The sequence below is a fragment of the Periplaneta americana genome, chromosome 12 (assembly GCF_040183065.1).
Source record: "Periplaneta americana isolate PAMFEO1 chromosome 12, P.americana_PAMFEO1_priV1, whole genome shotgun sequence".
Taxonomy (NCBI): Eukaryota; Metazoa; Arthropoda; class Insecta; order Blattodea; family Blattidae; genus Periplaneta; species Periplaneta americana.
Genome location: NC_091128.1, coordinates 39,538,815 through 39,562,097, shown reverse-complemented (window position 1 = coordinate 39,562,097; position 23,283 = coordinate 39,538,815). Strand labels below are relative to the sequence as shown.

Genomic DNA, 23,283 nt, shown 5'->3' with positions numbered 1-23,283 from the left:
ATTCCAAAATTCAGTTACATGATTTGTATAAACAGAGTGGTGCACGTGAAAATACTGACTCTCTGAGCCGAGATTCTTCAACCTCCTATTCCAGGAAAGTAACATCAGCATTTACAGCCCGAAGAAAGATCAGTGTCACATCTGTTGTAGTTACAAAACCGGAAATATAAGTGAAGCTGCATGGCTGCAACATGATGAACAGATGAAGGAAGCTCGAAAAGAAAAAGAAAAGGATAAAGAGGATGCTCAAATGGAACTGGGCAATGTATTCACCATGAATCTCCAGGCAATCAAAATAGTTCCATGCATACTGGCAAGTTCTATGTATAATAAGAGTAAATTATGTGTGCATAACTTTACAATTTACAACTTAAAAATCATGATGTCGTATGTTACTGGTTCGATGAAATGCAGGCAGAATTAGTGGCATCGGTTTTCGCCAGTTCTGTCATAGATGCATTGACTGACTGCATAAAAGAAAATCCTCTGTCAGTAATTATGTACTCTGATGGATGTACGAGTACATACCAAAATAGAAATGCAGTCATGTCTAATGACCTCCTTGGTCTAGCAATTTCTACAGATGTGTTGATTATCCAAAAATATCTAGAGAAGAGTCACACTCAGATGGAATGTGACTCAGTTCACAGTGCAATTGAATACAAGTTAAAAAATAGATACATGACACTGCCCAGCCAATATGTTTCAATAATAAGAGACGCAAGAAAGAAACCCACGCTTTACCGTGTTAAGCATTTAGAATATTCTTCCTTCAGAAATTGCTGACAAAAGATTTTGGATGTATGATTCAATTCGCCCAGGAAGAGGAACTAATGATCCCACTGTAACTGATCTGAGGGCAATACAATATCATCCTGATGGTACAATTTTTTTTCAAGTTTCGTTTCACTGAAGACTGGCAAGAAATGCCAAGGCGTCCCAGAAAACAAAGTACAGAAGTGACTACAAGAAATTATTTTCTCAACCACTGAGAATTAAAAAGCCAAAGCGGAATCACTTGCAGCAACTAAAAAATGTTTTGCCAAAGGACTATCATGCATTCTATGATAACATTGATTATGTGTAATTTTGTTTATAAGCAAGGTGTATTTCTTTATGTAATAAATGAGAATCTTTAAAACAACACTGTAATTCATTAACACGTCTCACAGAATAATAAACGTAATTATAATTACATCATATTGATCTTTTTCAAGGTGATTGTTTTATAGGAAACCTTTCCAAATATTGTTTAAAAAGTACAACATGTTTCTGTAAAAAACTTAAGTAATATTAAAAATAAAATTAAGAGTACCTGTTCTTTTAATCGAAATACACTGCAACCTATTAACTTATTATCCTCGTTTTATACTATCTACTCTATTTTCTGCTTTGTCCGACACAGGCCACTGGAGTTTAAAACATTGTCCTGAAATATATAGAAATAAACGTTGTGGGTGGTAAATAGACTGAAACCTTTTCATGTAGGACAAAATACTTTCATACATCCTAAATCTATAATACAAAAACGCGGGCTTTATATATTGTTCTAAAAAGATGTACGAAGGGTTTTTCAGTTTTTAAATCTCATAAACATGTGATGTAGCCATAAAATTATCCAGCACGAGTACTGTATGTACGTTATTTTATCAACTGTCTTTATACAAAACCTGACAGTTCCTAAACGGCTAACCACAGAAGACGAAATTACCCAAGGAATGATATTTTAAATAATTTTCTTGTCTATACCTTCACATCAAGCAGAATAGGACGTGGTCACCAGTGACATAGATAGGGGGGAGACTGAAGACCTTCCCCTTCAATTTTTTTTTAAATATTTAGAAATGCCAGGATTTTAAAGTTACGTTAGATTTAAAGCATGAATAAACAATCTACCATTGGTATTGCGAGCGCAACACTGAAAGAAATAGGTTTTTTTTTTTTTAGTTGGTTATTTAACGACGCTGTATCAACTATTAGGTTATTTAGCGGCGATGAGATTGGTGATAGCGAGATGATATTTGGCGAGATGAGGCCGAGGATTCGCCAGAGATTACCTTGCATTCACATTACGGTTGGGGAAAACCTCGGAAAAAACCCAACCAGGTAATCAGCCCAAGCGGGGATCGAACCCGCGCCTGAACGCAACTTCAGACCGGCAGGCAAGCACCTTAACTGACTGAGCCACGCCGGTGGCTAAAAAATAGGTATATTGTTTGACTGTTTCTACCCACAATGACCAATATTTAGAATAACAAATTCCTTTATATTTCTGCTGACAGGTTGTTTTAAATTGATTGATCATTTCGAAGAAATTATGGAGTTATCATTCTCAACACAATAACTAGATGATTTATTTATTTAGGGTCTGCATCTGATGGTTTGTTGATTCACTCTGCAATGACAGAGAAAGAAGTTTTGTTTTATAACAACATTTGATGAGTCTAAATTGACCTTAAATTTCATAGTATTAAACAATAATTGAAGGAGAAAGAAACTGGCCACACTACCCCATTATCACCTGACTTAGTTACCTCATGAGTGATGCCTTCTTAGTGTCATTTATGAGGTTCAAACCTGTCTTTGAACAGTTGACTAAACAACAACAAACAGTAATTTTAAATATGTTGCATGTAAGTTATGGGCAAATTTTCCAAGTGGTGTTCCCAAAACTTGTCTCTCCATCTTAAATTCCTGACTACACCACTGGTGGTCAGTAATCTCTTTGAATATTGTCATAAAATGAGTATAAAAAAGTCTCATACACAAAATTATTCTGATTTCCTTGAGAAAGAGGAACAATGAATAATGCTTGATACATAATCCTCGTTTGTTGATAATTTTATTGATTTTTTACTAGTCTCATTGAATTATTTTGCAAGTTAAAAATCAATACTTTTAGTCATTTACAAGCTTTTATTTATTTTCCTAGTACAAGTAATTCACAACATTTAAGATACCTTCTATAAGAATTATGCAGCCTGTTTGCACTTTCGTGATTTTAATTTGGCCCTTTGTCTACAAAAGGTTTGAAGATCACTAGTGTAAACTCTCAAGGATCAAAGAAATAGAAAGACTAAAAAAATGGAACTATTTGCTATGAACTTGCAACAAGCAGTCCATCTAATCTGTTTACATCTTCACTTATGGCGCCAATAACTGTTTTTGAACGTCAGTAATAACTAGGGCCCATTTTTATATGCACTATTGCTATTTCGTACATATTTGACTATGCCTCCATACGATTGTGATACTACCAGATATATCTGGATACTTAACTTTACTGTGGGAAGGAATGCATATTATGTCCAATCACAGAAGTCTTTAAAGAAGACAATGAATCTAAGAGAGAGTCTCTTGATAACTGCTCAGGGTTGCCAGACGTCCTGGATTTCCCAGGATTGTTCTGGATTTTAATGGTGTGTCCTATATCTTGGATTGAGTTATATTTGTCCCAGAATGTAAAAATAAAACAAATAAAAATAAAAAAATAAAAATAAAAAAAAATTGCTAATTTCTATGAATTGTTTTTAAAATTCTTTCGTCATTTTTTCACTACCCTGTCCAATATATGTTCAATGTCGTCGTCAATGCCACATGGTGCCTTCTATCCAGTTCTATTCAAATTAAATCGATAATGCAGTAGTGTAGTATTTTATTATACAGTACCGTTATTCTTTAGTCTCTTTGGAAGTTGATTTATTATAGATAGGGTTTAAACACTGTATCGTGCATTTTTTCTGAATAGAACATGGTGTAATATGACATTATTTTTCCAGATTTTATCAATAATTCAAAGAAAATTTCATAATCTAGGAAAAATGCAACAAAATTAAAAGTTTAGGCTCTGTATAAATAGTTGAAATGCATAAAACGAATAAACTCAGTTGCTTTGCAAATTGAATTAATTCAAATGTGTAGTCACGTTAAGGTAGGAACGTAGCATCATCACCTATCCTGGATTCCTGCTGAGAGAATCTGGCAATTCTGTAACCACTGTACCAGTAAAGGTAACTTGCACATGTAATATTCTTGACATGTTGTTCGTAGGTGACTACTTGTCATCTTTAGGTATTACTAGGTAAATAATGACGACTTAAATTTCGTAACTTTGTAAACCACGCTTTCTCAACAGTAATGCACACCATGCCTACCAAATATAGGTGATGTCATTTCTAACTTACAGTGCATATAAATCCAGGCCCTACTAATAACACTTTATTCTTACTTATTTGTCTGCGACCTGCGCAGTGTTTCTGCCAGTAACATCTTGCTAGGAACTTTCGGAACAAATGGTCGATGGGAAGCATTAGAAATGCTTGGCTGAAAAGAAACATATTAATTAGAAACTGAAAACAAAAATGTTGGATAATTTTCATTCATTCATTCATTTATTTTATTCCATAGATCGTACATGAGCAATGAAGCTTTAAGATGTGGAACATGTCAACATTTTACAATATTACAATTACAATTTTTACAAATTTTTATAGTTTTACAATTTAGTAATTTTCTACAATTTTGTACAATTTATATATATATATATATATATATATATATATATTATATATATATATTTTTTTGGCGAGATGTAGTGAGATGAGATGAGGTCCGAGGATTCGCCAAAATATTACCCGGCATTTGCCTTTTCGGTGATTTAGAAAAAGCATGCAGGCAACATTTGCAGATGTCAGTGTATTATTATATGTACATCACAACCAAATACAAGTCTTTGAACAGACATTACGTACCATAGACAGTTCCATTATATCATTTCCTGAAGACGTTGGCTCTACAATATTTTCTTCGTTGTTATGTCTGGCTGTTCCACACGCCATCTGTTCGACTTGTGTGGCCAATGTATTACCACCTATACAACAAATACATCAAATATGGAATAAAGAGAGTCTAATAATTTACACCCTACTTTTTGCTAATTCAGAAGATAATTTAAAAAGAGGAATATTTTCAAAACAGAATATAGCAAAAGACTTTAGGATGGAAATATTTACAGAAAAATCCAAAACGATGACATTTCTAGGGCATTATTCTAAAACAAATAAAACAATAATTAATAACACGCGTTTAGAGCAAGTATAAAATTTTAATTATCTTGGATGTTATATATCATATGAAAGTGAAGAAGACATACACAAGAAAATCACAAAGTTCAATCAGATATTAGGAATACTAAGTAATACTCTGAAATACGGAAATCCTCTCGAGTCAGAATACTCTTCCTGTACCTTTATATAATAGTGAAATTTGAACTCTTAAACAAAAGAACAAAGATTAAAAACAGTTGAAATGAAATTTTTGATAAGAACAGCGGGATATATTAAACTTTTGATTTTAAAAGGAACAAAGACATTCTTAAGGAATTGAATGAGGGGTTTTATTGAAAACAAAATTAATAAATTACAAATCTAATTGGCTACACCATGTCTCCAGAAGGATAACACTAGAATCCCAAAGATCATGATCTCTAGTCTTATACACTAATAAGACACAGAAGATCAGACATATGTCTTAAATGACTGTTGATGGGGCCAAAACAAGTCCATCAATAGTTATATACAATAAAAGTAATTTTATACAGTTGTCTTCCTTAAGCTACACTACGCGGTCGTACATCCACACCAGCGTTGTGGTACTACAACTGAAGATGGAGGAGCATTCCTCCGAAACATGTATGGTTTTTAACCGATTTTATTAATGTTATTCAATTATTAAAAAGTGTTCACACAACTGTATCAAATTACTTTTATTGTATATAACTATTCTACTCATGAACACTGTTGCATCTGACCTAACTTATGTAATTTAAGTCCATCAATCTTCTTAATGTATCCAGCTGTTTGCTGACAACATAAAGTCTATTCAGTTGTTGTTTTTCACGAGAAATGAGGGGTATTTTGATCGGTTTTCATTATAGATGCCTGTTGCTAGTAGCTAGAGATGGGGTGTAGTCAATATATACTGCAGGGCTGTGTCTTCTGCAAATGGTACTGATGATTTTAATTTACTTCTTTTATGGTTTATGGATGGACAGTATAGAAGAACGTGTTCCAGATCTTCATCATGATTATTGCACCACAGACAAGTAGGATTATCAGAAATGTGAAATCAGTGTAGGTACAATTGAGTGACAATCTGACCTGTTCTGGCTCTTGTTAAAAATGTTTGAACATGTCTGGGTAAGTTTTTGTACATTTTCAGGTCATTTGGTTTCTTTTGTACAGACTGTAAAATTTTTCCTTTGTCAGAAGAGAGACAATTGTTGATCCATAGGTTTGTAAAATGAGACTTTAATGAAGCAAAAGCATTGGATAGAGATATCACTTGAAGAGGTCTTGGTTGCAAATATGTTGCCTATTTTGCAATATTATCGACTTTCTCGTTTCCAGGTATACCACAATGAATAGGTATCCATTGAAATGTTATTTCCCTTTGGAGTTCTTTTAGTTTACTTAGTTGTTTCTGAATTGGAATAATTCTATGTGCATACAGGTCTGGTACATATTTAATTATATTAAATATAGCCCCCTTGGAGTCGGTAAGTATGCAAATAGATTTTTCAGAAATTTGAGTAACACACTGAAGAGCAGCATCAATAGCTAGCAATTCAGTGTCAAGACTGGAGGAGGATGAACATGGTATGAAATAACTTTCTTGATATTTTGGAATATAATATCCTGCTCCTGATGTCCCATTATTAGGATTTAGAGATCCATCTGTATAAATTTGAAGGTGATCCTTATATGTACTGCAGAGTAGTTCCATGGTATCTAACTTAAGAATGTATGGAGGATCATTTTTGGAATGATTTCCTGGAATTTGTATGCTATGTTCTGGAATCACCCATTTCCTTGGAGGAATTTCGTTCACAACTGGAGTTTTAGCAATGAGTGTGTCTGTGATATAGATTGGTATTTCTTCTTTTTTTATTTTATAGAAATTACACAGGATATCATCTGACAGTTTGAAGAATATCTGAGATCTGGATGAGGCTTGCAATTTTAAATGTATTTTTAGATCCTTTTTTAATATATAGTGTCTGAGTGGTTGAATATTACATTCAATTTCTAGGGCAACAGTTGACGTGGTTTTTGGTACTCCTAGGCATAATCTTAAGACTGAGTTTTGAAGAACAGAAATTTTTTGTAGATGAGTTGCTGATGCTCCTCCCCATATTTCACATCCATAGGTCAATTTTGATCGTATATAAGCATAATAAAACAAGTCTACAAAGACCTAATTCATAAAGGCGGTGATGATGACGATAAAATATCAGATATGATGATTATTATCATTAATGAAACAATGGTGGAATCCTGATAGAGGAAATGGAAGTACCCTAAAGAATCTACAACCATGCATTATTTTAACCCATCGTAAATTCCAGTTAGACCTGCCAAGTTTCGAATCCAGATTACCAACGTGGAAATCCGATACTCCAAGCCATTTAACTAACAGTCCACCAGGTACAAAATATTAGTTTACACAATACTGGAATTTAAAATTATGTTAAGCTAGGGAAAATGCAAGTCTTAAAGTGAAGTATTGGCTTCATAGTTACAGATGTAGATATATATATATATATATATATATATATATATATATATATATATATATATATATATACAGAGTGATTCACGAGGAAAGGTAAACAATTTAGGATACGATATCTTAGGCCATTTTGAGTGAAAAAGTTCATATGAACATAGGTTCGTTTTCGAACGATAGCAGAGCTAGATGCACTTTTTTGGTAAAATGTCTTGCCCCAATGTGAATCAGATCTTACCATATGCTGCTGACGTGAAACAAGGTCACCGATGAATGACGTAACATTGGAATCTGCATTGTGAGCAATGTAGATAAGAGAAGAGAAACAAACCAGGTGGTGAGGCATTACAAATGTCACAACAAATACGCTATTACTTATCGGTTCACAGCAGTTCAGTCAGCTACCTACAGTACAGTAGTTATACAGGTACAGTTATCGGAAGTGTTAAGTTGTGTTTTTCAAGATGCCCTATCAATTTTCGACTACAGAATACGCCGATATTGTGTACGTTTATGGTTTGTGCAATGGAATTTCCTTGCATGCTGTTGCTGAATATGAACGATGCTTTCCGAACAGAAGGGTACCGTATCAAAGAGTATTTACTGTCTATGGGGTTGGATGAAAGACTTGGTATACCAAAGGAAGGTGTAAACGAGAGAGGAGCTAATCAACCTATTTTGGATGCGGCATAAAGACAGCCACGTGCCACTCTCCTGAGTGATGAGAGCGATTCACGCCCGAGAGCAACAGTGCATTGAAGCAGAAGGAGGTACCTCTGAAAATGTGCGAAAACATCGACCCCGACTTCTACAATATTAGGTATGTATGCATACGTAAATATAAACTTTAAATTTGTCTGTAACCTGTCTCAAAATGCGAGTTAGTACAATGGAATCTCAGAAGTTTTTGTGAAATCAAAGAGCCATATCTCCTTAACCGTTCGAAAACGGACCTATATTCATATGAACTTTTTCACTCAGAATGACTTCAGAATTCACATCCTAAATTTTTTACCTTTCCTCGTGAATCGCCCTGTATATATATATGAGTAGCTTAATATCAAAGGCAGACATCTGACCTCAGATCGAAATTTAGATAATGTAGATTCTTATACATTTTTTCATGCTCTTTTCAGTTATGGTGAACTTTATGCAAACTCTAACACTACATCTATAAAAATAAATTGTGTTAAAATATTACAAAGACACCGTGAAACAAAAGGTGCCTCTAGATCAAAACTATGGAGACAACAGATCTCCGTCTTTGATATTAAACTACTCATACATACTGGCATTCCCCCTTACAGACTCAAGCTTCATTATCCCATCATATTTTAAACACATTTTGTAATTTTTTTGTATAGCAAACATGCTCACTGTTTTCAACAGATGTTCCTTTCAGGGTAATATTCTGCTGCAGGGTCTTGCACTGCATCTGCAGCACTCCTTCCTGCTGCCCTGAGCACTCCAGGCTGTTTAATCACACATGTAAACTAATTATATTCCAATAACATATCTTGTCATATAAATTAACATATCGATGTGTAAGAAGTGATAATTCGTATCTACAAAAAAAGTATTTAGTTTAACTACATTATTATTTAAACTACACAAAATTGGAAAATTAACTAATATTTTGTCCACGAGTGGAAGATCTTCCAAAGCATAAATATATATAAAAAGTTTATCTATTTTGAGAAAAATCAATTTTTAAAACAGGTTTTTTATTCACCTGAAAATTTACAGACATGAGCTATCACTTTTTAGTCAATCATATATTTGTTATATTTTTATGCGTTTATTTTTTAAAAATTAGTTAACTTCACATCTGTACAATGTTAATTCACATACAATTTTACATAACTATTAAAAATTGGAGATTTATACTTTGAAGAGGTGGAGAAATTCAGATATCTTGGAGCAACAGTAACAAATATAAATAACACTTGGGAGGAAATTAAACGCAGAATAAATATGGAAATGCCTGTTATTATTCGGTTGAGAAGCTTTTCTCATCTAGTCTGCTGTCAAAAAATCTGAAAGGTAGACTTTATAAAACAGTTATATTACCGGTTGTTCTGTATGGTTGTGAAACTTGGACTCTGACTTTGAGAGAGGAACAGAGATTAAGAGTATTTGAGAATAAGGTTTTCAGGAAAATATTTGTAGCTGAGAGAGATGAAGTTACAGGAGAATAGAGAAAGTTACACAACACAGAACTGCACGCATTGTATTCTTCACCTGACATAATTAGGAACATTAAATCCAGACGTTTGAGATGGGCAGGGCATGTAGCACGTATGGGCGAATCCAGAAATGCTCATAGAGGGGGGAGGCCAGAGGGGGAAAAGACCTTTGGGAAGACCGAGACGTAGATGGAAGGATAATATAAAAATGGATTTGAGGGAGGTGGGATAAGATGATAGAGACTGTATTAATCTTGCACATGATAGGAACCAATGGTGGGCTTATGTGAGGGCGGCAATGAACCTCCGGGTTCCTTAAAAGCCATTTGTAAGTAAGTAAGTATTACCAATGAAAATAAAGCAACTACATGGAACAAAAATTATTTACGTTCATGGTTATCGAAAGATAAATAAAGAAGGTAAACATGCGAATTCAATATGTGGTAGTGGAACAAGTGAACAGCTTCAAATACTTGGGGTGTACTATAAGTAGTAACATAGCTGCTGTCAGGAAGTCAAAAAAGGAGGATAGCAATGGCAATGGCAAAGGAAGCTTTTAATAGGAAAAGGAGCATTTTCTGCGGATCCTTGAAAAAAGAACTAAGAAAGAGACTAGTGAAGTGCTCTGTATGGAGTGTGGCATTTATGGGATAGAAACAAGGACATTACGATGAAGTGAAGTGAAACGATTCGAAGCATTTGACATGTGGATATGGAGAAGAATGGAGCGTGTGAAATGGACAGATAAAATAGGAAATGAAGCTGTGCTAGAAAGAGTGAGTGAAGAAAGAATAATGCTGAAACTGATCAGGAAGAGAAAAAGGAGTAGGCTGGGTCACTGTTTGAAAAAAAAAACTGCCTACTGAAGGATGCACTGGAAGGAATGGCGAACGGGAAAAAAGTTTGGAGTGGAAGAAGATATCAGATGATAGACAACATTAAGATACATGAGTATATGCGGAGACTGAGAGGAAGGCGAAAAAGAGCGAAGATTGGAGAATGCTGGGTTAAATGCTACCGACTGACAGTGGTCCAAAACGTAAATCTAGCTGGCCAAAATTAATAACTTTTCTCCTATCTAACAGATTCTCATGAAACTTCGCACAGCAATTACAGGTAACATATTTGTTTTGTATACAAACTGTCATAATGTTTATGTAAAAGAAACTACTGCATTACAGGGGCCGAATTTAGACAAAATTATCAACTCTTCTCCTAACATATTTTCATCAAACTTGATACAGTACTTACAGGGAACATATTTCTTTCTCATTACATTTACGTAAAAGAAACTACATCATTATAGGGGTGAATTTAGAAAATGTAATAACTTTTCTCCTATCTTACAGATTTTGGTCAAACTTTATACAACTGTTATAGGTAACACATTTGTTTTGTATACAAGCTCTAATTATGTGGAAAAAACTACCCCATTACAGGGATGAATTTAGACTAATTTAATAACTTTTCTCCTATCTCACAGATTTCGAACAAACTTTGTACAGTAGTTAAGGTAATATATTTGTTTTGTATACAAACAAACTCTCATTATGTTTGTGTAATTTAACAAAGTTGATTTGATTGCGTTTGCTAGTCGTTTTACAGTTGTATCTAATACATTTTATAATTGAATTTTGGTAGAGTTGTCTGTAATTTTTATAGAATTTTTAGGAGGATAGCTCGTACAATTTTCCAGCATTACAATCAGTTGTTGATAAATACTGATACTCAGTTAATTTGTTTTGTGTAATAAGAGCCAAAGCTTTTTCAGGATTTAGTGGAATAGGTTATCTGGGAATTCACATGTACACTCTTTTTATTTTTGTGACATGCCTTGGTGTAGTATCTGTAATTTCCTTAGCAAGATTAGCAGCATCTCTCTTTCCCTGATCTCTCAAGCTCATTTGTGTAAGAAAGGGAAGTTCCTCCTTGTTTTGGGATTGCATTGTGTTCCTAGCTTTCCTTTTCTTAGTCCTCTCAAAGGATTCAGAAAAAAGTTTCCTTGGTCTACCCCCGAGATATCTCTTTGCTAGTACCAGGAGTTGATTTAATATGCCTACTAAAGTGGAATATTATACTTTCATTCAGCCATTCATAGTTATTTTTAAAAAAACTACTCATAGTACCGGTACAGTAACTTTTCATCCACTTTTTTGTTAAACTTATTGTGAAATTACGTAATTATGAAAATATTTTATTCTTGCCAGCTTCATTAATGGATAATAGTGCCCCATGTTTATTTTCCAAAAATGAATATAAATATTAACAGGACTGAACCTTCTGTGGCTTCTCAGAACATCAAAGAGTTCCTTACGCATCACAGAAACCCTGACTCCTGAAATGCAGAAGGCAACTAGGAGGGCAACTAAAGACAAATGAAACTTATGGAAACGTAAAGCAGAGATATCTCAGAATAAAGTAGTATATAGCTCATTAGGGTAAAAGTGAGTAATTTTTTTTAAATCTCAAGACAAAGTTAGAAATATAAGAAAAAAGTACAATTTTAAACGACTTATAAAGACTTTAAATAAACCACAAAATATAAATTAATAACACTTGCCAATTACTTTAGATCATAGAATATACCTTGAAGGAGAGCTTCCATCTCGTTTCACTTCAATTCAAATCACAGTAAAAGAATACACAACTACCGTTGCTGAGTGTGAGAGAGCACCTAATGTGGGGCTTTAGTTTCTCTATGTTCACGTTAATCCACAAGATCTTTCCTTGTTTGTTTTCACGAAGTCTGAAGAATGAAGTGTGTAGTCAGCATAATTATTTAATTTTATGAGTAGGTTAGAAAATCTTTTTTGGTCACCCAGATTGCTGATTTGAACCACTGTGCGACCCAAAGATCAATAATGCATTCAGTATTATCAAGACTGTTCATGAAAAAATTTATTACATTCAAATGGAGTAAAAAATTGTGGGAGAAGTATTAAAAGAGGAATCGGCTGAATGATATCATTGGGAGTACCCGGAGAAAACCCCTGGACCCCGAGCTTGCCCAACACAAGTTATACATTCAGGGCAGAGTGGCATTTGAACCTGGGTTCCCTGACTTATAAGCTCTAGTAATGAGTTACAGTGGCAGTAATAGCAAAAATGTAAAACTCATATGATTTTATTATAAAGGAACTTTTTCTTTCTTACAAGGTCTTTATTTTTGTTACTGTGACTTTAAATTGTAATTTAGTGCCACTTGGGAAAGGTCACGCATAGAAGTCTGGAGATAGTACGTACTCTGATTTGTACAGTACACTTATGTGTTCAGAGATCAACTTCACCAGGTCCCATTTTAATATACTGACCGGGGGGGGGGGGGGGGGGGGGTGTGGAACCGATCACTTGAAAAAATACTAAAAGTCAAATTTAAATGTTGTTGTCTAGTGCCTTGCATTTGGCAATGAAGCCATTAGCAGCAAATTTAAATGTAAATTATGAAGTAATCCCAGAAATAACATAGCTGCAATCATACTCAATTTAAAGATTAGACTTTTACATGACAAGTAAATTCACACCTTTCACACCAATTTTGAGTCAATGACCTCCATAAGTTAATAAATCTACACTTTTGTCGAAATTTTATAAAATTTTTCATTTAACTTTCAGCTGAATATTTGTCCACTAAACTTCACTGAAAATGTTGTTGATGCACAAAACTTAGATTCACACTAACAATAACTGAAACAAATACTCAATATCTGGTGTGTCCCCTCAGAGATTCTCAAAGGCATGATTTTGATTAAGGTTATGATGTCTCTATGGTTGATATTGTCCCATTCCTCTTGGAGTGTCGCCCGCAGATCACCTAAAGTCTCCAGAACAGGATTACAACCTAGGATACGTCTACCCAACCTCCCAGAGATGTTCTATAGGGTTTAGGTCGGGACTCCGAGCTGGCCAGTTGACATGAACAATCTCCAACGCATCATGATACTGTGATACCGGTACACAGTGTGCTGCATGTGGATGAGGATTGTCATGCATGTTTATGAAATCATCTCCAATAAATGGAGCAAAGGGTATGACGTGATCAACCAGAATCTCGTTGGTGTAGCGGTGAGCATTGAGGCTACCATTCTCGATGATCAGCAATTTCGTTCTGGCCTCCATGGAGATGCCACCCCTCACCATCACAGTGTGCACTCTGCATACTGCTCTCCAGATCATCTCCAGACTCTTTCAGGGAGAAGCTGGATTCATCGAGAACAGCACACTGCTGCACTGTCCATTGGGTAGACGGTTAGCTTGGCACTATCTGGTCCCATAGCAGGTTGTCGTGATTGAAGATTTTGTTCTCCAAGGCGTCGTCGAACAGTCCTCTCGCTCACATTAACACCCCGCACGTGTTGTAGTCGATTCCGAGCTTCAACTGCTGTGGTATGGTGGTTTCTTAGAACCTGGCTGACGAGAAATCGGTATCTCGGCTGGTCTTCCTTTTGCTGCCAGATCCAGGTCTTCTGGAGCAACTCTTTGTTTTCCAGAACCATTACAAACCCTCATGCACCGTGGTGTATGGTGCACCTATGGTAGCAGCGGCATAACGGAGGCTGCGTCCATCGTCAATGAGAGTGACAGCTCTGGTTACATCTTGGGGTAACAGAGGTATTGTCTGAACTAAACTTACTGACAAAATGGTAACGAGACCATTTTCGACAGTTGTTCAAAAGGAAGGGAAGCAATAAAGCCTCTTCAATTGTTTATGATGACCTACCCTACATGTTCAGCACAGAAACACACTCCTTCCTTGTTAGGTGATAAACTGAAGATTAATTGGTGTGAAAGGCGTGAATTACGTGTCACAAATTCATAAAAGTCTAATCTTTAAATTGAGTATGATTACAGTTATGTTATTTCTGGGATTACTTCATAATTTACATTTAAACTTGACTTTTAGTATTTTTTTCAAGTGATCAGTTTCTTGCCAGTATATGAAGTAATCTGTCGGATATTTTAGTTCTACTCACTCAAATACTTTCCGTCTGTAAGTGGGGCTCTGAAGCAGACGAGCATGATGCTCCTGTGCTGTCTTTAGGCGTCTCTGTGATGACTCCAGTTCTGAATCAACAAGAGCAAGTTCTGCCTCCATCTCTGATAAAGTTGATTCCAGTTCCTTCTTCTTCTTTCTTGAATTTCTGCATATTCCTGCAGAACAATACCGCCGTGCGAAGTGGAAGGGCTATCAGCATTGTAGCTAACAAGGGAAATGTTAATGAGCTCTTGTCGAAATCTCCCCTCACACTGCACTGAAAATGTGCCCAGTTTCAGGGATAGTTCTCAGATGAGCACATTAATAGTTCCCTTGTAAGTCAAACAATCATAAGGAAGCAATATTTTGTCTATACTTTATAATTAGTACATGAGATCTGCTTATATTGAATTCAGAGCAACTGTTGGTTCAAATTATCATTCTTTTGCCGTAGGTACCTTATTGTAACGCAAAATTCTTCTGCACTTAACAGATATCAGAGTTTTAACTACGGCTAAATGAAGTAACCCTTAATATAAAGGAAAGAGACAAGTTCCAGGCAAAAGGATTTAGTACGTTGTATTCACTTTCCCCAACTTCAAACCATTTGTTCTAATGCTAGACATCATCAAAATCGATATACTGGTATTCTTTTTTTTTTATTGGTTTATTTTGCGACGCTGTATCAACATCTCAGGTTATTTAGCGTCTGAATGATATGAAGGTGATAATGCCGGTGAAATGAGTCCGGGGTCCAACACCCAGCATTTGCTCATATTGGGTTGAGAGAAAACCCCGGAAAAAACCTCAACCAGGTAACTTGCCCAGACCGGGATTCGAACCTGGGCCACCTGGTTTTGCGGCTAGACGCGCTGACCGTTACTCCACAGTTGTGGACCCGGTATTCTTGAACTGTATGGTTTACAAAGAGTGTTTTAATTAGGTAGTTCTATACTATCCCTAAAATATACAGTCAGTCCCAGGAAATGTTCCCAATGCACCCGTCAAAATGATGGGTCCAGTCCTTGTAGGTAGACAGTAAGTCTGGTCCTCCTCGTGTTAAAGCCACTTTAAGCACTGAATTGTACAGTGTGAGGCTATACCGTATTTGCTCGCGTAATTTGCGCCCTGGCGTATTTTGCGCACCCTAATTTTTAAGGGATTATTTTGAACTTTATTTTTGCTCCGTGTATTTTGCGCACACATTTTACGTACACATTTTTTTCAGTGTAGTAGGGATTTTCCTTCCCTACAGTCCATCGTAGGTCATTCACCAGCAACTGAAGTACCTGCTTCAGAAAGAAACCCCAAAGTCCCGCTACTTTAACAATGTTTGTCCTTGGCAGAGACAAGTTACCAGTATAGAAAATTAGCCCTACCGTAAATACTTACCTATACATATACTAATTGAGATAAACTCAGAACAGGACCTCTTATTTGAAAAATCCGCATATTTTACGCACCCCAATTTTTCAGTGGCCATTAATTTAAAAGTGCGCAAATTACGCGAGCAAATACGGTATTTGATCTTTTTTGGACCTTTTAAAGAATGTTTGTCATGCTGTACAACAATGTTATTTAAGTGAAGACACAAAAAGATACATGGAACCAATAGACTATGCAAAACTGCTTTGGAATGCCAGAATAGAGTTCTATTGCAAATGCATTTTTTAACTCCTGGAAAGACGAAAAAAAAATTATGATTTCGTGACGAAACGAGAAGGATATTGCATTTTACCCATGATCAGTATGTGCATGTAGACCTTTTATTAAATTTAGTCATGATGTTAACATGAGTAAGTCTATAACTTTCAGTACATCTGTCGTATAATTACATGAATACATAGAAAGACAGTGTAAAGATCATTCTGTTCACCTCGAAATGTGGACAGATCAAAACGGTTCATCGTTGCTAGCAGTCCATTCTCTTCAGTGAATTGCCGCACCTGGTTACAGAACTGGATTTTGCCTCGGAACACACTGTTTTGCAGCTCATCCTTGAACATTAAATTCAGTTTCATCATTGTACCAAACAGAAAGTGTTAGGATGATTAGCAGGAGTAGACAAATTCAAGACAATCATGCTAAAAATTATTACCTCACAGCTGAGATTATTTTTTATGCAAATAGTTTTCTTACACTGAATATTGAAAATAATACTCAAGTTTCTGAAAATATTTGGGTTTTCTCTACTCTTGATTATTCTTGTAATGAACTCTGCACTGCAAACTGTACACTGTACTAGGTCTATGCCTATGCATTACCGGTATTTTTTTTTATTTTCCAATATTACTAAAATATATTTCTTCTGCAGCTATTTACTACTGCCATAACGCCACTGTCACGTGACAGACACAAATGTGCCTACAGTCCATGTAGGCAGGTAATATCTGAACAAACAGAAGCTAAAACGTTATCTGTGATCTGTTGTCCTTAGCATGTGAAAAGCAGAGAAGTTACGAGGGTAGCTTTGATTGAATGTGACGCAAGATAAAGTGGAGACAATAATAGTGTTGGTGCACCACCATCCAGGTGCCATTTCTGACTAGAATTACTATATTACAGAATCTGGATTGTTCATAACTTGATTTTGATGAAGACGTTCTCAATACCGTATATTTCTGCATAGAAGACGAGGTATAAATTACTGTCTTCCAGAGTAGCGCTAACACAGCTAATCTTACAGCTAGGAAATTTTTCTAGTGCAGTAATATACTCGGACTCCAGAGCTGCTATCCAATCAATTAGCTCAATTTTTCCTGTATCTTCTGAAATATCTGTCTGTCAGAAAATTCTCACACTTCTCAGAAAATTAAACAAGACCATATCATTTCGGTGGATCCCAAGTCATTGCAATATTTCTGGAAACAAGTGTGCAGATGCTTTAGCCAAAATGGGTGCCTCCCCAAATCACCCAGGAAACCACATTGTATCAGTCTCAAAAGTTAATAGTACAAGACATGATTAGAAACTCATATTTTCAAGAACTCGAAGACAGAACCAAACAGTGGAAGGCATCAGTTCATAAGATCCCAGACAGACCACTAAAAACATCGGTCGTGCTTTTCCATCTCAAAACTGGTCATGACTGACTTGGACAACATATCCATCACTGATGTCTTCAACTTGCATCCTTTGTAACTCATATGAGATTATGTAGATGCGCAGCTCTGCAGAGTTCCTCAGAGAAATTAAGATACTGGTAAGCTAGAATGAAAATAATGGAATTAATGGCATAATGATTTTATTCATTCAATTGTAATCCTGCCATTAAATGATATATTACGGACTTAGCTTATATCTGTCCTTTAAGACGACCACCAAACTATCAACCATCATGGGAAAAGTGGAAGTGGAAACAGTGATAAAATCCTTCAAAAAGTGCGGAATTTCTAATGCTATGGATGGCACAGAGGACAATTTGTTAGAGAGAGACCCCAAAATATTGAGTAGCTGCCCTGTTTTAAAGGGTAACCATTAAAAGGTTCAGCTTACTGATTAATCAATAAAAAGACCATTTAATTTCTTCATTAAAGATTTTTTTTCTTTCTCTGAATATTAATTTTTATAATTTATAATACTTACTGGCTTTTAAGGAACCTGGAGGTTCACTGCTGCCCTCACGTAAGCCCGCCATCGGTCCCTATCCTGAGCAAGATTAATCCAGTCTCTATCATCATATACCACCTCCCTCAAATCCATTTTATATTATCCTCCCATCTATGTCTCGGCCACCCCAGGTCTTTTTCCCTCCGACCTCCCAACTAACACTCTATATACATTCCTGGATTCGCCCATACGTGCTACATGCCCTGCCCATCTCAAACGTCTGGATTTAATGTTCCTAATTATGTCAGGTGAAGAATACAATGCGTGCAGTTCTGCGTTGTGTAACTTTCTTCATTCTTCTGTAACTTCATCCCTCTTAGCCCCAAATATTTTCCTAAGAACCTTATTCTCAAACACCCTTAATCTCTGTTCCTCTCTCAAAGTGAGAGTAATTTAAATTAAAAGACCACCTATCTCTAACAGTGTCATTTTTTATTATTCATTTACATGATTGTACAAATGATAATTTACTCTCAAAACATTTAGTGTTACCGGTATTTCTTTCAAAGATGAAATATTTAAACCTATGCAAGGATGCAGTAATACTACCACGTGCTCCAATTAGAATCCCAGTTACTTCCCAATTTGGAATGCCATAGTTTTCACAAAAATAGGGAATACATGGCTCGTGATGTCTTTCTTTTTTCTTATTTACTTCTTCTGCTTGTCCGGCGTCCTTCTTGAATCTCACAGTTGAGTCCAAAATGTATCCGAACATCTTCTTTCTATTGAGCGCAACAATATTTGCTCTTTTTATGGAGCCGTTCGATGATATGCAACGCACCTCTTCAAATACTTCAAAGATGTTTAATTTCCTGAGCGATTCAGCAATGCTGTTTCTCACTTTATGACAACGATTATTTCGCAGCAAATTGCCTTTCTTGCAGAAACTAAGAACATGGGGTAAGGTTTCAATCTCGTTGTAGTGGCGACAATGGATTTCTTGGCTTCTGCCTATGATGCTACGGACAGGAGTAACACTGCAGTTCATCTTCAGTGCATTGGTCCATTGGGAAGATGATAAACCCTTCTTTGTACCAGTCTGAGAAGTGAGACACACCATGAACACGATGAGGTAAATTTTTCCAAATTTCAGATTGTTTATCACGTAATGTTTTCCTTAATTTCTGAACATTTGGACGATCTTAAAGGGCTAATTTCAAGTGCTTCAGAGTTTTTGTTATTTCATTATCAAAATTCCTGACATGGTGTAAGAGTGGATCAGAGGAGAAGACTAATCTATTACAAATGTTGATATGTTGTAAAAAAGCTTCCCAAGTTGTCCTCATTACACCTCTCGAAATTTTCTGGAAGCATACAACATAGAATCAAGTGTCTATAGGGAGTCCAATGATCTCTTTTACAGCACTTTTTATTAACTTATCTATATTTTCCAAAAATTTCTGTTTCAATTTGGACAGGGGAGCACATTGTAAGGGATATACTGTGGGGAGCTGACGAGAAAGTCTCTGCGAGATGTATTTTAATTAGGTGTGGTGCGGGGAGGTATTTATGAATGGAGCAGAACTGACCAGAGATAAAGTAAGTTACTCTTATGACACTAAACAAATTATATTTGCCACCACATGATATTTAATTATACGTGGCTGAAAATATCAACTAGTTTGAAACTAGCTCTGTGTCGGTGTGTTGTATAAGTTGTAACTGTCAGCTTATATTTTAAAAGTTGATCAAATGTGTCACGTTGGTAATGCAGTTAGCAGTGTGTCATCATGTCGTTTTCTGCGTTACGCTGGCTGTTGCATTGGCATTACTCCACATTCCTACCAGGGCTGATCTCGTGAGCTCTCCATAGCATCATGCTAGGCCAAATATATTCATTTAGTATGTTAAGTTTTTGGTCAGGTTTAAAAAAAGGTGAAGTATAGTGGGCGCCATCGATTTGGGCAGATGGATTTTGTTAATCAGAACTCCAGAGCGAGTTACTCATAGCAGCAAGGTCGGTTGTTATCTTCATCGCAAGCAAACTACAGCTGGGATGGGTGAGACATAAGAGTAAACATACATTCCCGATTATCCTACTGGACTCGGATGGGCAGTCACCTCCAAAAACAATGCACATATAACTACCTTTACGGAACTGTGTGCATGCGTAAGAAAAGGGACCAATTCCTGGCACACAGTTTTCGAGATAATTCCAGTTGCCGCTGCATAATCTTTTCCTCGTTACTATAAAGTAATAAAGAGACAATCTACACATATATATATATACGGACTGACTAATCATCTTAAATCTCCTTAAACCCTGTGTGTAGGTTTCTGTTAATCCTTAGTCAAAAGATAAGGCGGAGTTTTACGAAATACGAACATTAAGGGATGTAAAATGTAATAATGATCAAAATATACTGGTTTATTTTTTGAGCCAGCATACATTAAGCCCTTAAATTTAAAACAAAAGCTCCTTTATAAAATTGAGTTAGACTATTTATCTCATCTCTTAGAATTGTTTCTAAAATGTATAAGGAATGTAAAAAAAATTCAACTTCAGGTACTACATTCAAATAACTTTTGAGGGTTTTTTTATCCCCCAAAGGAGCAGAGAGGAGAGAGAAAGGAGTTGATGGTTAAAAAAATTCACTCAAGTATTTTCAACTACCCGACGTAGAGACGTAACATTTAAAATGAAGGTTACTCTCTACAATTTGAATTAAACATTTTCCGATTTTTTAAATACCATCTAAACAAAAGGCATAAAATAATAACTAACATAAAACTCAAAAAGTATATACTACGCATTAAATAGGTCCAAATCCATGCAAATTAGCATATTTTATACATCTGCAGACCGGAGAGAGATATTTAGAATTTCTATTATAAAAAAAATTATCAAATCTTAAACTCTTAGCTGGAATACGAATACTGATATTGCTTAGAAAAGATTCACAATCAATATCACCATTAATGACTTTACAAAAAGATAAATAATTAAGATCTTGACGTTTGATAAATAAGCTACAGCAATTAAAATGATAATAATAATAATAATAATAATAATAATAATAATAATAATTAGCATATTTTCAAAATTTCTCGCCCACTCCCAAATTTTAAGCATTGTCTGATTTTTTTACAATATATTTGCTATGTTCTCACATTTTTAGTTTTACCTTGTTAAAGTAGAAGAAAAAAATAAAGCTATTGATATTCAAATTTATATAATTTACATAATACAAACAGACAATTTATTTTTATTCAAAAATTATTTCTTTTTTGAAAAAGTGTGAACATAACTTTGTTAAGTATACTTTAAAGAACATGCAGTAAAAATGTCAGCTTCCTAGCGTAAAATCTGCGAAATTCTTAGCAACATGAATGCAGAGAAGTAGGGGAAAAAGTATGGGAAAATAGTTTAAAAGTTTGCATGTATTTTAAACTTCATGGTCGCTGTCTTTTAAGATAGTATAATTAATGACACAACCACCATAGGATTCTAAAACTTCGTCAAAGTGCAAAGTCTAAGTAGTCAGTATAGGTTCATTTCCTTAAAAAAAAAATTCCCCCAAAAATTACCTAATTTTCATCCATCCCTTTCCTTGTGGTGCTGAAGTCTACGAGTCAAAAAAACGAAAAGGATAATTTAAATCCTGGGTCTTCTTTTCAGAAGACCGCCACAACGAAGAAGGACCCTGTTTGTTATTGGAGAAGAAGGGAAATTGCTGACACATACTATGAAGATAGTGAAAAAATTTAACATTTTTTGCGTTACGTAGTTGATAATGGGAGCGTCTTAATAAATAAAGATTTAAATCGGTTAACGACAGATGCGACAGGTGTACGAATTATTACGGTATAAAAAAATTCATCCATCAAGCTCAACAACTATCAAGCTCAGACTAAAAAACACAAGAAACGAATCGACGGCTTTTCTCGTGACCTATTATCATTCCTTGCAACACATGCTACGCATGACTTAAATCATTAAATTAAGCTCTCATATTCATCTACTTCCATTAAGACTTTTGGAACATGAGGTTTCTTGCTTGGTTTATGGAATTACCACAAGTTATTAGTTGAGATTGAGAAAAATTCACTCCGGGGCCGGATATCGAACTCGTGACTCCCAGATACACGCACTAGGATCTCTAACCACTGAGCTACGCCGAGTCTCAATCCCTAGTATCGGATCGAATCTCGTATATTATCGAATTACGTATTTCCTTATTTCAGCATACCTATTCTTTAGGTTATTTATCCAACGTGTCGATTCCTGTCGCTTCCGCAACTTATTTTCGTACTTCATGAATGTTTGTTATTAATGAAGACAATTCGACACAACTCATTTCTATTTTTCGCCTGTCGCTTCATGAAGTAATGAACATTTGCAATAATTTCTTGGTTCTGATTATGCAATGCTTTTTTCCCTCTTAATTTAGAAAATGCAGGAGGCGAACGAAAGTCATTTACGGCACTCCCATGAATCGGACTGTACCGTGGTGTGTTTATTAATTAATAATGACGATACGCGAGGCAAGTGTGAACATATAAACAACGACAGACAGCCTTATCGCAATTCATTCTTACAGTTCTCACAAAACAAAACATTGGCTCGCCTACTGGAAATGTCATTGAGGTCATCTGCCAAAATCGGTGCCTCCGACTATAACAAGTTTGTTTATACTGTCATTCAATTTATTAATGATATTTTCTTCCTCTAATATAATTTCATCTTGAAAAGACACTCCTAAATATTTGATTTTTCATTCTCATCTGTTGAAGTGATATGCAAGTTACTCAAACTTTTGTAATTTCCCATTCTTTATGATAATAGCTTTCGATTTTGAAGGTTTAAGATTCAGTTCAATTTGCAGGAAACTTTGATGGGCCAATTAAATCATATGAGCAGCTGATTTTTCATCTTTAGATATTAATACAATATCATCTGCAAAGCCAAGGGCTGCAAGATTGCTGCTGTTTTCCGAGAGACTTTAA

General features: G+C 35.4%; 1 protein-coding gene across 1 annotated transcript in view; it reads right to left on the bottom strand.

The window, feature by feature from the left end:
- The window catches only part of LOC138710325 (coiled-coil domain-containing protein 186-like), a 54,948-nt gene that overhangs the window by 16,040 nt on the left and 15,625 nt on the right, over positions 1–23,283 (bottom strand). The window contains exons 3-7 of the mRNA XM_069841135.1: positions 16,601–16,721; positions 14,723–14,900; positions 8,944–9,038; positions 4,752–4,870; positions 4,229–4,323 (exon numbers count right to left, since the gene is read on the bottom strand). Of these exons, the coding sequence (XP_069697236.1) occupies positions 4,229–4,323; positions 4,752–4,870; positions 8,944–9,038; positions 14,723–14,900; positions 16,601–16,721 (608 nt within the window). The remainder of the gene's footprint in view (positions 1–4,228; positions 4,324–4,751; positions 4,871–8,943; positions 9,039–14,722; positions 14,901–16,600; positions 16,722–23,283) is intronic.